At 33.8% G+C, this 19690-nt stretch overlaps 1 protein-coding gene across 2 annotated transcripts in view; it reads right to left on the bottom strand.

Moving 5' to 3' along the window:
- Positions 1 to 19672, bottom strand: part of LOC123312289 (transcription factor GATA-4-like) — a 94092-nt gene extending 74420 nt beyond the window's left edge. For both annotated transcript variants that reach the window (XM_044896645.1, XM_044896643.1), the window contains exon 1: positions 19538 to 19672. In XM_044896645.1, the coding sequence (XP_044752580.1) occupies positions 19538 to 19577 (40 nt within the window). In that variant the 5' untranslated portion in view covers positions 19578 to 19672. The remainder of the gene's footprint in view (positions 1 to 19537) is intronic.
- Between the last annotated feature and the right edge of the window lie 18 nt (positions 19673 to 19690).

Raw genomic sequence — 19690 nt, forward strand, 5'->3', positions numbered from 1 at the left:
TTTTTCTTTTTCTCTGTTAAAATATTTGTACGAGTCAAAAATTCACCTGTTATAATCGGAATCCAATATACGTGTTTCAGCGTCTTAATTTCAATTTATTGGTTGAGATTTTTGTGTTTCTATCGATAACCAAGAAATTAAAAAACAAAGATTATATGGGGAATCCATTTTCGGTGAGCTTTCCAATGAGCTCACACATGGCGTATATGTATATAATTTCCATTTGAAGAACGAAAGTTGAATGGGGTTGCGGCTAAGGGGTTGACGAAGAACACTCAATTTTATCGCCAGAAAATGAAGTTACCTAATTGAAAATCAATTGATGGATGTTTTAAGCGTTTTCACTTTTAGTTATTGGTTGGAGAAGTAGATAATATTTTCATTCCAGACTTATGCCCAGCCTGTATAATGAGTAGTATATGATTTTTCCTCATATTTTTCGATTTTCCAAAGATAGTGGACATGCCGAATGTCAATAATAATTAACGAATTTCGATCGATGCTCATATTATTCATTCATCGAAGAAACTAGAAACTAATAAAATAACAGTGACTTCATTTTTATTTACCTTCAATATCAAGAAATAATACCAATTCAATTCAAGATAAACTAGCTGTTGATGCAAATACTTGTATGAATCTTTTGTTATTTGGCAACATAGAAGAGACACATCATTAATCTTTAGTTCACTCAGCGGAAAAATTTGAATTCCTGATTATGTTTTCTTCGCTTTTCGATTTTCTCCGATGTCCATAGTGAACGCAGGTTCCCCCTCTCCAGAATACTCGGTAACCCTCCACTCTGGAGGATACTGGAATTTTCAATCAAGGGAGAATTCTGAGCACCACATCCCTCCTCCAAAAAATTCTGGCAATTTGCACATTTCCTATCCTTTACTATTATTGCATTCACACCTAACTGTTACAAACATATTTGGGGTAGTACCGATGTTCCCGAACAGGACTCATTCCTATACAGGGTGATTCATAACTATTGGGACACAGGCTAAAGGCAGATTGTTTGGACCAAAATATGGCGATAGGACCAAATATACCTCAATAAAATATTGCTGTGGAAAAAGACAAGGGGCATTAAAGTTGAATAAGGGGACAGAATAATATTTTCTTCAAAGTTCGAAAGTGCTTTATTAAAAGAATTGGAAAAGGCAAAGAAGTCGGAGGAGGCCACGTAAAACATTTAATTTAAGTTTATTCTTTTTATGTTGCATTGTTTTTAATTATGCTTTATGGTCGAAATAAATAAATAAAATAAATAAATCGTTACTTCAAATCCCCTGAACTGTTCAATTGTGTTTTTCTTAAAAACGGGTAAAAAAATATACAGTGAAATTATTAGCGTAAAACGAAAAAAAAATTCAACTTTAACGCACTCTATCTTTTCCCACAGCAATATTTTATTGAGGTACATATATTTGGTCATATCGCCATATTTTGGTCCAAACAATTTGCCCTTAGCCTATGTCCCAATAGTTATGAATCACCCTGTATTGCCAGTATACCAAAGACGGTTAATATTAGCCTGGGACTATTGTAATTTTTCGAATGGGGTAACACCAGTAATTTAGGAACTCGCCTTTTATTTATCTCATTTTCATTGTTGCCTACTTTGACCGAAAGCGAATATCTTCTATTTGTTCAGACCGTTTAAAACTAAGAAGAAGAACTTTGCATACAATTTATCAGGTAGGAATATCAGGATTTTCAAATCCCGAAACGAATATGGGGATCACCCTACCTGTTTTCGAGGATCAATCCCGAAGTGAAATGGAGACTTCAAATTGGTTAGAGCAACAAGCGAACAATTCCGGCATTTGTCCCAAAAGCTGATCTGATTGAAATTGTTCAACGGCCAAATTTCGAGTTGAATCAGCTGGGGTTTCATGGATTGACTCCAGATCTTCAGTGAGATAAAATGAGAGATCTTCCCTAGCGGATCGATACCAGGCAAATATCATTTGTGTGTTTTTCACGCGATCAAGATAGGGATCCACATTTCCTGGACTGTATCGATAACTACAACTGTGTAAATTCGGAAATTATGTTGTTGACTCCACAGAACAAGTCTTGAAATAGCATAACCGCAATAATGTAGACATCTGGATTGTCAGATAAGCAATTTCTGTATGAAATGGTTGACCGTATTTTACCCTGAATGAATTGACCAATTATGTAGACAATATACCCCTGGGAACAATAATTTTAAGGAAATGAATTTGAATATTTATTTGGGGTGATTATCTGACTTGCCAATCAAATTCAAAAGGAAGAGTTAGCTTGATTTCATTGTTTGAGTGGAGTTAGCAGGTGTTCAAGGGTGTTAAAATACACATATTCTCAAGTATCGGAGTTTTCTTGAAGGAACTGTCGACGATCTCATCAACGACTGTTTTCAATCCCCACAAACTTGTCGTCACATCATTCACGCGCTTCGTTCGGTCACTATTCAAAACGCCGACAAGCCATCATCCGACCAAAATCGATGGTATAGAAAAAATTCGACGGCCTAGGTAATCTTACCAAAATCGTAAAAACTCAATTTGTCTGTTTTTTAGAACGATCCGAATATTCATCTCGATCCTCAATATGTCAACGGATCGTTCAATAAAAACGTCGTTGACGCACTTATCAGCTTGATGTATAGACAGCGCTTAGAACCCCGCACGTCCTTTATGTCCAAAAATGAATATTTGGGGGTATGTGATAAGTTTCGGGATTACAAATGTTGAAACCTACGATATTTCACTGTGCTACTCGAAAATTATGATAAACAATAATTCAGATAAGGCGGACGTATTTTTCGTCTGAGATAAAGGGCAAACAGGGAGATAAGGTCGCTTAGTTGGGATACCCGGGTCGTCTTGTGAACGGCAACATAAACCGAAGTGTGACATTCAATATGAGGACATTCTTAAATCGTAAACTGAAATTTTGAATGATTTTTTTCAAATTTTTTTTAGCCAAATTTCCTCCAATATAGAGCCCTCTTGAAGTTAGGGAAATAATCGACTGTATTTAATACTCTTTAGTTAATCATTACTTTCCACAAATAACATAGAAAAACGTCAATTTGCTAGCACTATTTATTTCTAAAACTTTATTTTGCCCTACCCTTAAAGGGTTGTAACTTGGAGGGGGAGAGGTTTTGAACAAAAAGTTATATGAAATACACCCCTTAAATTTGGCTACAAAACCACTCTGAAATTTTCCGTATCTATACAGGGTGAGTCTTTGACTCGTAGAAATATTTTAACAGTAGATTCTTGAGGTTGAAAGAAACACTTTTTTCCTTCTCCATTTTTTCCGAATCGGCACGGTTCAAAAGATACAGGCTGTTGAAAAACCATAAAAAATGTGTTTTTAGTTCTGTCTCACAAACGGTTTTATCGAATGAAATGAATTTCGGAATGTAGTTTTTCATTTATTTGATTAATCTTTTTCGAACACAAGATATCACCCACGTCTTCCAGTTTTCTCGTTATGACAAGAAATTAACAAAAATTCAAAGATCCTCAATCTTGAAACCTAAGTTGGACGATATCTAGAGAATATTTGAACGTTTTGTAAAATAAAAGTATTCTCCATATTTTCTCGTATAATGCGTTTTCGAGTAATTTGATGTTCAAAAATTAAAAAGTATCTGTGAAATTCGAAAAATTGGGTACTTCGGCTAAATACAACTATGTTTAAAAGATCCACGGATGTGTAGTGTCACAGATTTAGCTAGTTATTCTGAAGGTAATTTTGTTTTTCCAGGGGTGGCACAGCTCATTATGAAAACTTAAAATGGCTATTTCTTTTTATCAGGGCCGAATCGGAAAAAATGGTGTAGGAAAAAAGTGTTCGTTTTGACCTCAAGAATCTACTGTTACAATATTTGAATGAGTCAAGGACTCACCCTGTGTATTCCTAGAAATTCTTTATAATGAATGCAATAATACTGGGTGTTCTGTTTTCTATGTAGTACTATATGGAGATTCAGGTGTTTCGGCCATAGGAGTGACTGTAAATTCTTGGGATTTTTGGACTGAACATATGTTGCCAATCTATATAGCTACATTGATACAATAACTCCATTTCTTTACAAGTTTCAATTTTCATTTTTCGTTGGGAAAATTGAACGCAATTATTTATGGGAACGTCCATCTGGGAATTTTTTCTGAGATCTTTTCTACCCAAATTTATGAATCTGTCGTATAGCCTCTAGAATTCGAGCATAATAACAGAGCGGATTGTCTCAGGACACCACGAAACAAGGCGGGATACCTATTTAGATTTTTATCAAAGCGTCACCTTATTTGTTCCTCTGTTTAGCAAACATAACCCTCCTGAAAATGTTTGTCAAATAATCTTTTGTTTAAACTGTCCGCGTGCTATTAAGATCATTTACAAGGGGGTTTTACCTTTCTCCTAAATATGTGTGTTTAGGATATTTTGCACTTTGTGGCCTGACACATAGTCAAGTTTGCCAACATTACCTGACCACGACGACGCTGACACTACGTGATTGTCCACGTGGTAGGGAACATTGAGCGGCTTTTAACCGCCAAGTAAAGCGGATATGTTCGTAGTAGAAGAGGAATTATTAGAATCTTATCCGAAGTAAGGGTTAACCATTATAATACAGGATGAGTCTTTGACTGATTCCTGAAGTCGAAAGAAACACTTTTCCCTTCACCATATTTTTCAATTCGGCTTGGTTGAAAATAACAGGTTGTCGAAAATCCACAAAAAATTTGATTTTTAAATTTTATCGAATGGAATGATTTTCGGAATATAGTTTCTATTGATGTGATGTTTCTTCATATTTTCTCGTACCTATAGGAATGTGCGTTTTCCAATGATTTGATATTCAAAAATAAAAATATCTGTGAATTCGGAAAATTGGGTGCTTTGACTGAACGCAACCCTGTTTAAAAGATCCACAGAATAAACTTTAAACCATAACACATTACGTGTCGTAGATTGAGCTTGTTATTCTGAAGGGAATTCTGTTGTCATTATTGTATTCTATGTTTGTTAACCTGAGTTTCACAAAACTTTGATTGCGCGATCAACGATTTGACAGTCACTCGATTTGTCGATTCCCAAAACAAAATCACTGACACCTTTTCATTTCTGAATATATTGAAGAAGTAGCAATAGAGAATAACTGACTGTGTATATGGATCATAATTTGATGCTAGAATGATATTCTGAATGCTGATAACTGAATTATCGATTGAAATCAAATTGACGTTTATCCGTTTATCAAGCGTTGATTTCCCGATGAAGCTTTGTGAAACCAGGGGTTAATGAAATAAAATAATGTCAAATGGTTTATGGTTGAATCTGGTTTTGTTTTGTTCGTAATGAAATAAACAAAAATAATTAATAACTAATATGGGTAAATGGCTAGTTGCAAGCTCAGTAGGTACGTTATTATTAGCGAAAAGAATTATAAATACAAGAAGGGAATACAAATTGCAGTAACTCATTCATCGTATTATAAATATCTTCTACTTCGTTGACCCAATGGAATTGAAAAAGTGAAAACTTAACATCTATATCTTTATATCCAGGCCGAATCGAAAAAATGATAAAGGAAAAAAGTATTTCTTTTGACTTCGAAAATCTACTGATAAAATATATAAGTATACAAATCCAAAACTCGCCCTGTATTCATATGTCAGTTGGTACATTCGTCGACAAAATATTTTTTTAATGATATTTCTTGTATTCTCTTATACGTATACGTATATGATTTATTTAGATATATAAAGGGTCCCAGAATATAAATGGTCAATAATTCACCAGCGTATTATATGACCAGAAATACTGTGGTTAATTTTTAGAGAAATGCTTTCGTATGAAGCCACAGATCCTCAAAGATATACGCCCCCTAAGATGAATTTTATTGATTTAAATTTGGTACAACCCTTTGCACTAAGAAGCTCAAACTACTACTGTGAAGATGCCTTGGAAATTTCAATAAGGTGCGTCTGAAACTATTATCAGAATATTTGATACTCCTCAAAAATGTTTTTCTCGAAAACCGCTGTTTATTTCATAATTAGGAATCAGTGTCTCACAGTTCTTCCCCTTAATTAAAACGCTGATATTATACAGAGTGTCCCAAAACTAGTGAATCAAACGTCACACCATGAAAGAGTAGATCAAATACTATCGAATTACACCAACATTAGTTCAGCGAAAATGTAACGTTTCTGAATAAACCTAACCTAAAGTTGACGATTTTCGAACTATTTTTTCAATCACAAGGCCAATTTGTGATTAAGGATAGCGTTTTTCTCCCATTTCTTACTTACTTATCACCCCTATAGAGGGCGTTTATTCTGAGTAATAAAAATCATGTAGAAAAAACAATAGTTTTAATTTACATTTACTTAGGTTATCGATTAACTACTTAAAATAATTTCAATTAGGGGAGATAAAACAATAATTTTAGTTCAATGTAATTTAAAATCGATATCCTTTTTCACAAACTGACCCTGTGATTAAGAAAAATATAATTCGAAAATCGGCAACTTTGGGCATTTAAATAAAATTCTGGTTATTTTGGAAACTGTACATTTTCGTTGAACTAACGTTGGTGTCATTCGATGATATTTTGTGTACTCTATCGTGGTGTGACGTTTGATTCACTAGTTTCTGGACACCCTGTAGATAATATCTACTGTTTGGGAATTCAAATCAAAAAGCTCCTTGATATGGCAGAAAGTGCCACAGTAGTGCTAGGACCTAGACACTTCTAATCTATCTGAATTGAGGCAAGTTGAGCTCGTTATCATCAGCGGAGAGACGAAATTGGATTCAGTAGCACTCTGACAAGCTTGCGATTGTCTCAAGGCACACCCCCATTGCATCGCGATGTCTGCGGCAAAAATTTTCATGAATGACGTCCTTATCTCACACTTTCAGCTGGTAGAGTGATAAGTTGGTGGAATGCCTCCAAAACAAAGGTGATAAGGTATCGCTATTATTATGACGGAGTGTATACACTTTTATCATCTCAGACTGAGATTATCAGGTTATAAATTTGCTATTATACATATATGGGGAAGGGGACGTGATAATGCAATCTTTAGTGGGGTATCTTTAGTATTCGCTCGAGTTTCTAGGTGTAAACCACGGATTCTCGGGGTTGCACCTGTGAAAGATCGAAAAAATCGCTTTAAACTCGTCCCGCGAAAATTATAGCAACATCAAAAATTCTCCAGATCCCCTTTTTGACTGTCAGATGTAACAACGTCGGTTTACACGTACAAGTGAGTTCTGTGATAGTGATGACCTAATGGATTAAGTGAAAAATCTGTGTGAAAACTGAGCAGTGGAGTGAATTAAAATGCATAATCGGATATTTCTCGATAGCGCATTGGAATATTTTCTGCCTGAATCCACCCCTGACGTCGACTACGTTCATTCTGACTTACGCATAGTGTTTTAAATTGCAGAGCTTTTGTTTATACTTGCGATTATAATGATGCCAGTATGAGTAAGCGTTGCACACAATGGATATTGTTTGACTGCTACCAGTGTATAGTGTCTATTCTTCAGGGTCGCTAGTCTTTGACGAATTACGAAAATATTTCTGGTTATTATTTACCCAGTAGAATCGATGGACTCCTTCACCAAAAACCAATCAGAACAAATTTAACTGATCTTTCAGCATCTTATTGTATTTTAATCGAATTTTCCATAGAGGAGTCATTGCATTCAAAATGTGTGTATAATCAATTGAATTTCTGCGGATATTTGGTGGTAAACAAACGAAATACCAACGTAGAGAGGTGTTTATATAATATTGACCACTAGGTACTAAAATTGTGTTAAATTAAAAAAGATGCATGTTTACAGAAATAACTAACGAAATTTTAAAACGAATAATTATCGAAATGAGTAGTAAATGTCACAAGTTTCTTCATTATGTGTTTTCGAAGTGTTTCCTAATACCTTTTAACACTTGAATGATTTTCGAACAAAACAACAAATACCTACTGAGATGAGATCATCTCAACGATCTCTTGAGCTGAAGGCTTGCAAAGGACGGTATTAACTTGAGTAAATTTAAATTATAAAGGGCACAAGTGAAAGTGAATGAAATGATTCTTTTTCTTTCATTTTCAAATTTGTTCAGCTATGAGTTCCTGCATAGCACTGGGTTTTGTAGCAAATTCATCTTCAGTACTTAAGAAGGAAAAGCCTTGACGAAATCTTAATAACGTCAACTGTCAAAATTTGGTTCTTATTGATTTTTCGCCTTTGTTAATAATACTCAGTACATCACCCAAAATATCTGATGTTACATATATGTGGGAAGACAAAAATGATAAATAGATCTGCTCGTTCAATGTCAATATTACGAATCTGAACTTGAGCTGGATAGAGAAAAATTAGTTTCATTATGATATACTCTACTGATCTTTCAAGATTTTGTTCCTCTGGGATAAAAAAAATTTTGCTGTCCATTTTTCCAGTTGTTAGAGCATCATCGGAAACAGACGGATGACGTGATGAATCTAGTCAGAGGAATAAAAATTTCTATTTATTATGCTTTAATAAACCGAATTTTCTCATTGAAAGTCGATCAATTGATAGGAACCTAGAAAATATAAACATAATACCAAGATGGGAGATTATGATGAATTGTTCTCTTCAAATATCAAATATTATGACGAATGGCATCAACGGCAGTTATTTATTGAATGCTGAAACCTCATACCCATTGTTGTATTCTACTTTAGTTTCTGGATTAAATAGGAAGCAATCAATGACGACACTTCTGAATCATGAAGACGAATATCAACAATATCATAAGATTAAAACAGCAAAAATTATATTTCCTATTCTTCGAGACGGTCCATTTGTGAAAAGTGTTTCTGATATATACATAGGTACATATAGTACAAACTTAAGTTCAAGCATTGAATAGTTGTTCTATCATTGAATTTTTCATTTTTTTTTATCGCAAAATGTAACTAAAGCATTTTGTCAAATTCGATTAAATTAATCCCTGCTAATATGTGAATTCGTTTTGAATGTTTTGGATAACTCTACGGCGGTAATGTCCAGACTGAGTAGCTTATTATGGCAAAGATAGTAAACTACGAGATAAGGTTATCGCTGTTGGATAACAACTTGATCTCGTTAAAATAAATTATCTCTGATCTTCATTAAAGTCGAAAATTTTCGATCGATAATGAGATTATTTCTTGGATTCGGAATAAACAAGATGGCGGAGGTCCTCGCTATCTCATTATGTTTATATTGGTAGGTCTATGTGAAATTTAATGGTTTCGCTGACTAGAGAAGTTAAAAGTCAAAAAATCACTTAATAGTTATCGAATTCCTGCTAAACTCGCCATTTAAGGTTCACAACAATTTTTGTGGAAAAAAATACAACAAATGACATTATGCTGAAAGGTCATGATCAATTGAATTACATCTGTTGGCATCATCCAACAGAAGGCTGCCAAAATTTTCAGAATTATTTAAATTTCCTATTCCCAGGCGTCTGGATTCATTGTTAAAATAATACAGGACCTTCGCCCTGAAATGCTCCTTAAAGGATTCCGAACCTTCTTTACCATAGTACCAAAAAATAATTACAATGTCAATATTTGTAGATGAGGCTGTACCACAAAAGTCTTTGCTACAGGTACAAATTGAGATGACAGATAAAGAAATGGACAAAAAACTCAATTTTTGGCAGATATATACATCGAATGATATATCCTCGATCGATATTCCAAATACACTGCAGTTCCTCTGAGAAATAATGATGATAATAGCGAAAAACCTTCACTTGACAAAAATCAGTAAAAACTGGTAGCAATTTCAAAACCCATTACGACTACTGCACTCGACATCATGTAGGTACACCCGGTCGAAATAACAATGCCATTTGGTATTTTCCGCATTCGAAACGATCATATAGTCACCAACGCAAAACCCAGCCACCTGTATTCAATTCGTTTGTGACAAATTCTAAGTCGTTTTCATCTCCACGCATTCCTAGCTGGAAATTAGCAAAGTTGGACGATTTCCTTCGAGCGACCTTGAGCCGTATACAAACAAAGGTTGGAAAATAGTTTTCTGTGAAACGAGAAAATTATCCATGATTGTAACGAGCGTTCAAAATAATTAGCCGTCAAGTAGGCCATGAAATTCAAAAGGTTGAAATTCTGTGGTTCAAAAAACTCCGTCGTCAAGTTGGCTATGGAATTCTACAGATTTAATTATCACTGACAAAGAACGTAAAAATCTCTCCATCAAGGGATAATATAACCTAATTCACAAAGGGACCAAGGAAAGGATTTAGGTACTCCCTAATAAGAGTTCTCTGCAATATTTCGTCCATCATAATATACAGTCTAGTAATGAAAAGAATATAAAATATTTTTTTTAAACTGTTCAGAAATATCAGATGTTCGAAAATCGTATTTGTATTTTTAATTAGTTCAAATAACGTAATGGTTACAACCCTTTTATGATGATGCTCTGAATTAATTCAATAAGGCTGTAAATTATTAACTTTTATAGCGAGAAATGTTCTATTCTTTACCATGACAGGTGTAGGTAATATACCATCCTAGAACAATGATGAAGCAACATCTTTCCTGTAAACAACTACGTTAATCCTCTTTAGCGGCTTTGAATACCAAAATAAACGGAAATTCATCCACCCCTCATTTTTACTGCAATGCACGCTGTAAATCAGAATAAAAACAGAATTCTCCGAAGCTGCTCTGTTCAAACAATGTTGAAAATTCCTCTTGGTAGTACAGGGGCTTTCAAGCCTAAGACCTAGCACGTCAAATGCATCATTTATGATGTCCAAAATTTCCCTTTTATTTTTCACCATAGGTACTGCAGATTATGTAGAAAGTTTTCTTTGAGTAGCATTGGGGTAATACATATATTGAACAAACAGGAAGGATATATAACTAGTTTCCGAAATATCATCCTCGAACATACACTGATAAGGAGAATTTCTTGAGGTTGGGGTATGTCACAATTACATACCTACTTATCTTCAGTTTCAACGAAAAAAACAGTAGTTCAATAGAATTCATAAATCGACCACGGAAATTAGCTTTGATTCCGATTTAGAAGGGTTGGATATTTTTTGACGTTTTTTGCTCGAGCTCGGTTACGGTTTACTATTCGATTTATAGGTCTTTGACACGTACAAATATTTTAATAGTATATTCTTGAGGTCAAAAGAAACACTTTTTTTCTATAACATTTTTTCCGAATCGGCCCGGTTCCAAAGATACAGGCTGTTGTAAAATCATAAAAAAGTGAAATGAATTTCGGAATAAAGTTTTTCATTTATTTGATCAATTTTTTTCCAACACAAGATATCACACACGTGTTCCAGTTTTCTCATTATGACCATTACGTACTATAAAAATACCAAAAATTCAAGAAACCCATCTGTTGAAACTAAGTTGGACGCTATCTAATGAATATTTGAACTTTTTGTAAAATAAAAGTATTCTTTATATTTCCTCTTACAATGCGCCGCCGCCGTTTTCGAGTAATTTTATATTTAAAAACTAAAAAGCATCTGTGAAATTTGAAAAATTAGGTCCTTTGGCTAAATACAACTCTGTTTAAAAGATCCACGGATGTGTAGTGTCACAGATTTAGGTAGTTATTCTAAAGGTAATTTTATTTTTTCCATGGTTGGCATAGCTCATTGTGAAAACTTAAAATGGCTTTATCTTTTTATCAGGGACGAATTGGAAAAAATGGTATAGGAAAAAAGTTTTTCTTTCACCCCAAGAATCTACTCTTGAAACATTTGTACGAGTCAAAGACTCACCCTGTACTTATTAAGTTTATAATGAAGAATGCAAATCTCCCAATTCGCTCTCTACCAATGGTCACGGTGCCAATTAAAATCTCCACCGCTAATTATAATCCTTATCTGCTTCCGGTGAGGAGGAAATTCCGTTTTGAAAGTATGATTTCTAACGACAATTTTCGCGTTGGTTTTTTCAGCACACTCGGATATTCAGTGTAGAGGAAAATTTTTCGACCAAGCTGATAAAGGAATCCAGTGATCACTGAATAAATAGCTGAATTTCAATTTCAAATTCCGTAAAATTGCAGATTATCAATATCAACCAGTGAAGAGAGAGAAGATTAATCATTACTAAATTGCACTTGGTGAGAAGATCAGCGATGAGTTTTATTTATAAACCTTGTTCGAGACTGACTTTTTTGGAATGATAAGATTCATCTTAAAACCAATGCAAATCCAATTTCGAAATTCTCCCTTCCAAATCGAAAATCTTTTCATAGAAGCCTATGCATTGCTTAACCAAATAACTTCTATATATTGCTTTTACCACCTTGAGGAAAATTTATAATAGTAAAAAGTATTTAAAAAAATTCATATATCATAGTAAAAACCATACTTCGGTCCAAATTTACAGGTACAAAGAGAGACACAGACAACAGATGAGTACAGAACTGAAATATTTTCGGATTCTGAAATAGGTCCTTCACATCTCTGAGCTACGGCTAACTATATGTAGTTGAGAATGGTTCTATGTATAAATGTGACAAAAAATATCTCATTCAAAAATAAAACCACACACCCAGAGGCCAGTGGGAAAACTTCTTATTAAATTTTTTCTGAATTTTTTCGAGACATCATCTTTTACAGCCTCAATGCTGCCTTATATCATCGCATCTTTCATGAAGAGGATCACTACTTCGCGAAAAAATACTGTATACTGTATAAGTTTGAAAATTCTCCAAAGCGAAGCGATATTTGTAACAGTTCATTCAAGGTCGTAATTTATGAAACCTTATCGTCCTAGCCACTCTTCAAAATTATCCATAATTGGACTATACATCAATTAGATGTATTCAAAAGTCTTATAATTATCGGCGCACCTAATTACCTTAGTTATTAAAAGGTCGAATAAAAAGGTTTTTTCGGTTGAAACCTAGAATGCACAAAAATTCTTTCGATTTTCGATGGCGCACAAAAGCGTTAATTTATTATACCTATCTGAATTTCCAGTTACAGACTTCATGCATCAATGATAATTGTTATTATTAATTATATTCATATCTACTCGATGTTGTAAATTACCAAGATACAAAACTAAAAAAATATTCTATTATATTCCATTTTAATACGAAATTATAATTATTTATCATAACGTTTTCACTAAACATTCGCGAAACTTTGTAAAGAAACAAATGGATTAGTGTTCATCGACCAAAATATAAGAAAACACTCGAACTCTACATCCATTGACATTATACAGTGCGAGTCTCTAACTCTAATTAACAAATTCAATAAATCAAGGAGAGTTTTTTTATCTTAAATATGCTTGGACAGGTCGATTGGTATTTTAAATTGCACTCTTCTTGATATAAGAAAATGTTATACAACGTGTCACAAATTTGAGATCTGACGTCATCAATAATTTTTTTATGGAGAGCTTTATTTTTTTATGACTATTCTTGAATCAAGTTACACTTGTTGCGTATACACTCAGTATAAAATTCTTATTCCTTGTAAACTCAATTGTGGCAGTTAAATGATTAAATGTCCAGAGGCATTTGTTCATCATTTTTTGTCAAATAAAAACTTATATAAAATAAGTTTAGTGAGAAAAATAGATGGTATCTAGCTAAGATTACGAGTTTATACCACAGGACTTTCTCACCATTCGTACAAATCGTAAAAGGGGTGTTGCCAGAAAACTTGAACTATAAGTAGAAGTTACGAATATTACAATAGTTTTCACTTTCGTCAAACAGCACTTAACGAACGTCTTTTTTCAATTTCACCATGATATACGAATTGTAGCAAATGGCGAGACTGTTCGAGAAATTTTTTCATTTGGGAATTCATAGAAGAGATAATTTCACCTGGGAAAGTCAATGACATGAATGAATATTCCTTCCTCGATGAAAAATTTTGTTCCCGTTTGACGAATAATAAAATTTCTGACCTTCCGAGATGACGAACTGATTGAATTGAATTATTATGAAAATCCTATATAAATTAGTGGTTTCTGACGTAAGATATTTATTTTCTTGTTTCGAACTGACCACTAAAACGGTGTTGACCGCTCTTAAGGAAGATATTTATGATACCACCGAATGCTTTTCTTTGAATAATTGAAGAACTTCATTTAGTGTTCTTTGTCCATTGAAATTTCAATCTGTGAGTTTAAGTTGATTTGGCCGATTTTCTAACAAATGTTGTTTCGCACTAAACGACAAACATATTAAGAGGGTTCTACACCGTTTTAGTGGTCAGTTCAAAAAGAGAAAATGAATATCTTACGTCAGAAGCAACTGATTTATATGGAGTTTACATTATAATTAAATTCAATTAGTTCGTCATCTCGGAAAGTCAGAAATTTCTTTATTCGTCAGAGGAAAAAAAATTTTTTCATTGAAGAACAAATATTCATTCATGTTATTAACTTTCCGAGGTGCAATTATCTCTTCTATGAATTTCCACATGAAGAAATTTCTCGAAAAGTACCGCCATTGGCTACAATTTGTATCCTGGTGAAATTGAAAAAAGACGTTCGTTAAGTGCTGCCATCTTTTCTACGAAAGTGGAAACTATTGTAATATCCGTAACTTTTACTTATCGTTCAAGTGTTCCAGCATCACCCCACATTCTTACCAGAATGTGTTTCCACCTTCACGCCTCATATACGGATGGCGACAAAGTTCAGTGGTATAAACTCCTCTTAAATACACTCGCTAAATAATTAACACCTGAATTCATAAGATAGTGAAGTAGAACACCATCATAAACAGATCGTACATAGTTGTGATTCAAAAAGTTTTCTTTTTAATTTCATAATCAGAGGTTGCTTGTCTTGTCAATAAACTAAATTTCTTCTGGATATAGAATGGCTCGTTTCCACCATAAAATGGCGATTCTGCGGTAATTTCATAAGGCATGAAAACTGAGAATCCGCTCAGTATGAAAAATTAACGATCATCATTTAGGCGTTATCGCATCCTCCACGTTCACGAAATTGCGCCAAATCATCAACATCGTTAATTGATCTGAAAATGATACAGATTTCACAAACGTACATCGTGCCTGACGTCCACTCGTAAAATGGCTGATCCGGGCAAAGTCCGCCAAAGTTCAAGAGATCATTACAGCCGTGCCCAATACAACAATAATAAATTAAAATCGAAAACTGGGAAAATTCGTGAGACGCGTCCGGCATCTCTCAAATATTTATTCACGATAAAATTTTCGGACTCTATTTGCCCCCATTAATTGGGGCAGAGCAAACTCATTACTACAGAATTTCTGTGTACATATTTGGTGCCGTACAGATTTTGTTCGTTTCAAATATTTATGAATCAGGGTGGATGATAAGGATGACCAAGATTGTTTATGTTTGTGGGTAGTTGGTAGAGGAGAGAGAAGGTCCGGTTCTGTTGTTGCCAATCGCTTTTGGAGTTTCGTAAATAGAGAAAATTGCCAATACATACGCATTGATAAGGGTGTTTATCTATTGGAATGAAATGGAATTCGAGGAAATGGTCTCAGTTTAATTATGTCACAAAAAAATTCAAAAATGCTACGAATAATCAACGAATCAATCTTCTTACCCCTATATGAGCTTTAGATCAAATCGTTGTACATCCCTACAAGAACATATTTCAAAGCGGCTCAGAAACTGCATGATAATCTGCAGGCCAATGATGAATATTCACGAGCCACCCAGTACAGGGAGTACACCGAGAGATATGCATTTCACTGTTGAAATCTTCATTGAATTTCCTTTGCATTTTACCATTTGAAAATCCAAAGATTTTGATTACCTCAGAATTAATGAAAATTTGATAAATGTTTACCGATTGAAAATTTTGCTTCATGCAAGTACGAAACCACACGTCAACCACAAGAAACTCATTCGTTAGCGTCAATAAACAGGAAAATTTCAAATATGTACACAGAATTTCCCATAAGAATAGACGCAAACCAGCGCAAAGAAACGAAAACGGTTGATCAGGAAGAACTTCAACCGAAACCAACCTCAAGCTACGAGACTTCCTATTTCACAAGGTCCGCCATAACTTACAAAAATAAAATGCATTATAAGGTACGACGACGTTGAAGAAATGATTCAAGCAGAGTCGAATGGAGGAAAACTGCAAAATATGTGGCTTTTCATCGTAAAATCATGGTAACCATTTGAAGGATAGTACAATTGTTTCATACTGTCGGGTATGGAACTTTTAGCAGCCATTTATCCATTTTATAGAATCGATATCTATATTTGAATGAAAATGTGTATGAAGAATATCTAATAGGAAATATTAAGGGTTTGAAAAAAATATCCTTCGTATGTTATTTCCTGATAAGTTGGCATAATTCTCTAACAGTTGGAACCACTCTAATATTACGCCTCAATATAACCCACTAAACCAGGCTCTAGTATAGGACCACTACAATGGCGCCAAATTTCGAATATTTCTCAACTGTCAACAATAACGCATTTTATTTTACACTTTGCAAGATAAACCGATGGTTTTCTGGAAGTAATCATTTTATATTTTTGAAAATTGAGATTCAATTAGTAATTTAATTCCAGAAAAAAGAAGCCTCAATCCTCTTTGAAGACAGCGATAACATTGTAACTCGAAGAAGATCTTGAAGGTTTACATAATATGATATTAGAATATCAACGTGATCATACATCCTGAAAATTGATCACAATTTCACAAAACGATGATCAAAAATTACAATTATAACTTTTGTGCGGTTTCCAAAAATTACAGAAGATCTTCTTCATTATTTTGAACGCGTTTCATAATTATCAGGAATAATGAATAGGAGTCCAAAAAAATTTGAGAAATCGCGATGTATGAAATTAGGTACATACTGATGGATGTTAAAATTTATGCGATTTTTAAATAAGCAACGGTATGGCTCAAAAATCCATGGGAATTATTCAAGAATGAATAATATATTGCGTGAGTCCCTGACTCGTACAATTTTAACAGTAGATTCTTGAGGTCATAAGAAACAAATTTTTCCTTTTCCATTTTTTCCGATTCAGCTCGGTTTAAAAGATACAGGCTGTTGAAAACCCATGAAAAAATATTATTTTTAGTTCTATCTCACAAACGGTTTTATCTTATGAAATGAATTTCGGAATATAATTTTTCATTTATTTGATGAATCTTTTTTGAACACAAGATATCACCCACGTCTTCCAGTATTCTCATTTCGACCATTGCGTACCATAAAAATACTAAAAATTCAAAGAACCCAACTCCTGAAACTGAGTTATGTCATATCTGTGAAGTTTGAAAAATTGGATGGTACATTGACCGAATGCAACTATATTTTAAAAGATCTACAGATGTGCAGTGTCCCAGATTTAGCTAGTTATTCTGAAGGTAATTTTGTTTTTCCAGGTGTGGCACAGCTCATTATGAAAACTTAAAATGGCTAAATCTTTTTATCAGGGCCGAATTGGAAAAAATGATATAGGAAAAAAGTGTTTCTTTTGACCTCAAGAATCTACTGTTGAAATATTTATACGAGGGAAGATTCAACCTGTATACAGATAAAGTCTTAATCTTGACTGGAACAATTCAGTATTTCAAAGGCAGTTTGTTTGCTGTGAATATGCTCGGACAGATCGATTAATATTTTAAATTGCGCACTTTTTTATATGAGAAAATGCTATACAGAGTGTCCCGAATTTGAGATGATGTTCATCGATCGATAGCTCTTTTAAATGTCAATCTTAATTATATTGAACATTCTTGAAGAGTATATCAAGTTACACATGAGAACCTAATGTACACTCTTATAAGAAGTTGAATATGCTCAGAAAATAAATATTTGCTAGCTTTTAATTTCCATAAGATGTTTCGTCACCTTTTACTATAGGTATGTGATATTTTTAGGGGGACTCTAAAATTCCTATTCATTTCAAGAAAAAAATTAAATTCAAATAATTGTGAATGGAACCGTTAATCTTATTGAGCATATACGATGAACAGAGGCGTATTCGAGTAATTCATGTTGATAAATTGTACATATAAATATCTCGAATCTTAAAACACTGGAATTCTATAAAGTAAATATTGTCTAACATAATTCGCTTGTTCCTAAAATAAAAGGTCGAATATTACCCATAAACTATAACGAAAAGCAATTTAACTGGCAGAACTCTATATCTTCTGCCAGTCCAATGCCTTTTTATAATCATTCATATCAATGTCGGCGTTTACCTTATAATTAATTATATTGCATGAATTTTCAAAAGGACTATTTGGAACGCTTTACTATTGCCAATTTTGCTCAATTAAGTTGATCCTTGAACGAATCATAAACTGATGATGTCCGAAAAATTTGAAGATTTATTATATCTTGTGCAAGCCCAAACATCATGCTCAGCTTCTAGATATACTATGATGAATCAAACATTTTGGATTTAGACAGGATCTGCTGAGAATTTTTCCACGAAAGATTTTAAATCGAAAATGAAAATAGCTAAAGATCATTGAGATTCAAGCGCTAACAGAGTCTTCAATATTTAAGTATAATGATTTAAGTAAGGGTTTAATCATCTAAGTAAATAAAAGAACTACTCTTTTTTCTACATCAAGCTTTCGCAATTTACTTTATTGCTTCTTCAGAGTCATTAAACCCTTACTTAGATCATTGAGATGTTCACATATCTGCGAAACATGCGTGGTGGTATAAGCTGAACATTAAAATAAAGAATTCCGAAGCCTACTTTACGCATCTGATGAAAATAGTTAACAAAATCGCAAAAAAATACGGTCTTTAGGGGGTGTCATTTATTATTTCATTCATTTCAATAACTTTCAAATTCATTAGAAATTTGAATCGTAACGAACTCATTTAGTCGGAAACAATGAAAAAAGTGTAAATTTCTGTATCCAATGAAATGTCATCTTATTCGCAATCTCGGATGGCCCACTGTCAACATAGTTATCTGAATATTTCGAAAAGCTTGAAGAAGGGCTGTTCATGGGTCATGCGGAGAGGCCATTTATATGGTGTCCAATTATATTACATATTAACAAAACCTTTGGATGAAGAAGAACTTTTCTATTCAAATACCTATGTTCAGAATAGTCGAATGGATCACTCAGCATTTTCCACACACCCTGTTTTTTAAAGAAGGAAATGAAGAAACAGGGTGGCAAGGAACACACTGGACAGAGAGGGAACAGAAAAGGATTTCTGGCGAATTTCCTTGTAATTAATATCATAGTACACTTCCATATTCATAACATTTTGAAATTTTTCCTAAAATGAGACGAGAGATGAGAATTCGATAATGGCGAAAATAGCGAAAACATTTTCAACAATCTTCGAATAACCCGCCAAATGTCACGTCTAATGACGTGAAAACTCCCGTGAAAAACTGTCGTTGACGGATCATGCAAACGTACTGACAGTCCACCGGCCCACTATAAAATAATCTATGTATATAAATTTTTATCAACTTACCGTAGGAACGTTGATAATCTGACTTGGTGTTAGCGGCCATTATTATCGGCTTTGAGTGTTTATCAACCACTATCAAAATAGAACTACACACAATAACTGCTTTCGGCCGACACGCAGAAAACTCAGCTCAGTTTTACACTCAATGCTCGATCG

This window comes from Coccinella septempunctata, chromosome 4 (genome assembly GCF_907165205.1).
Source record: "Coccinella septempunctata chromosome 4, icCocSept1.1, whole genome shotgun sequence".
In the NCBI taxonomy this organism is placed as follows: domain Eukaryota; kingdom Metazoa; phylum Arthropoda; class Insecta; order Coleoptera; family Coccinellidae; genus Coccinella; species Coccinella septempunctata.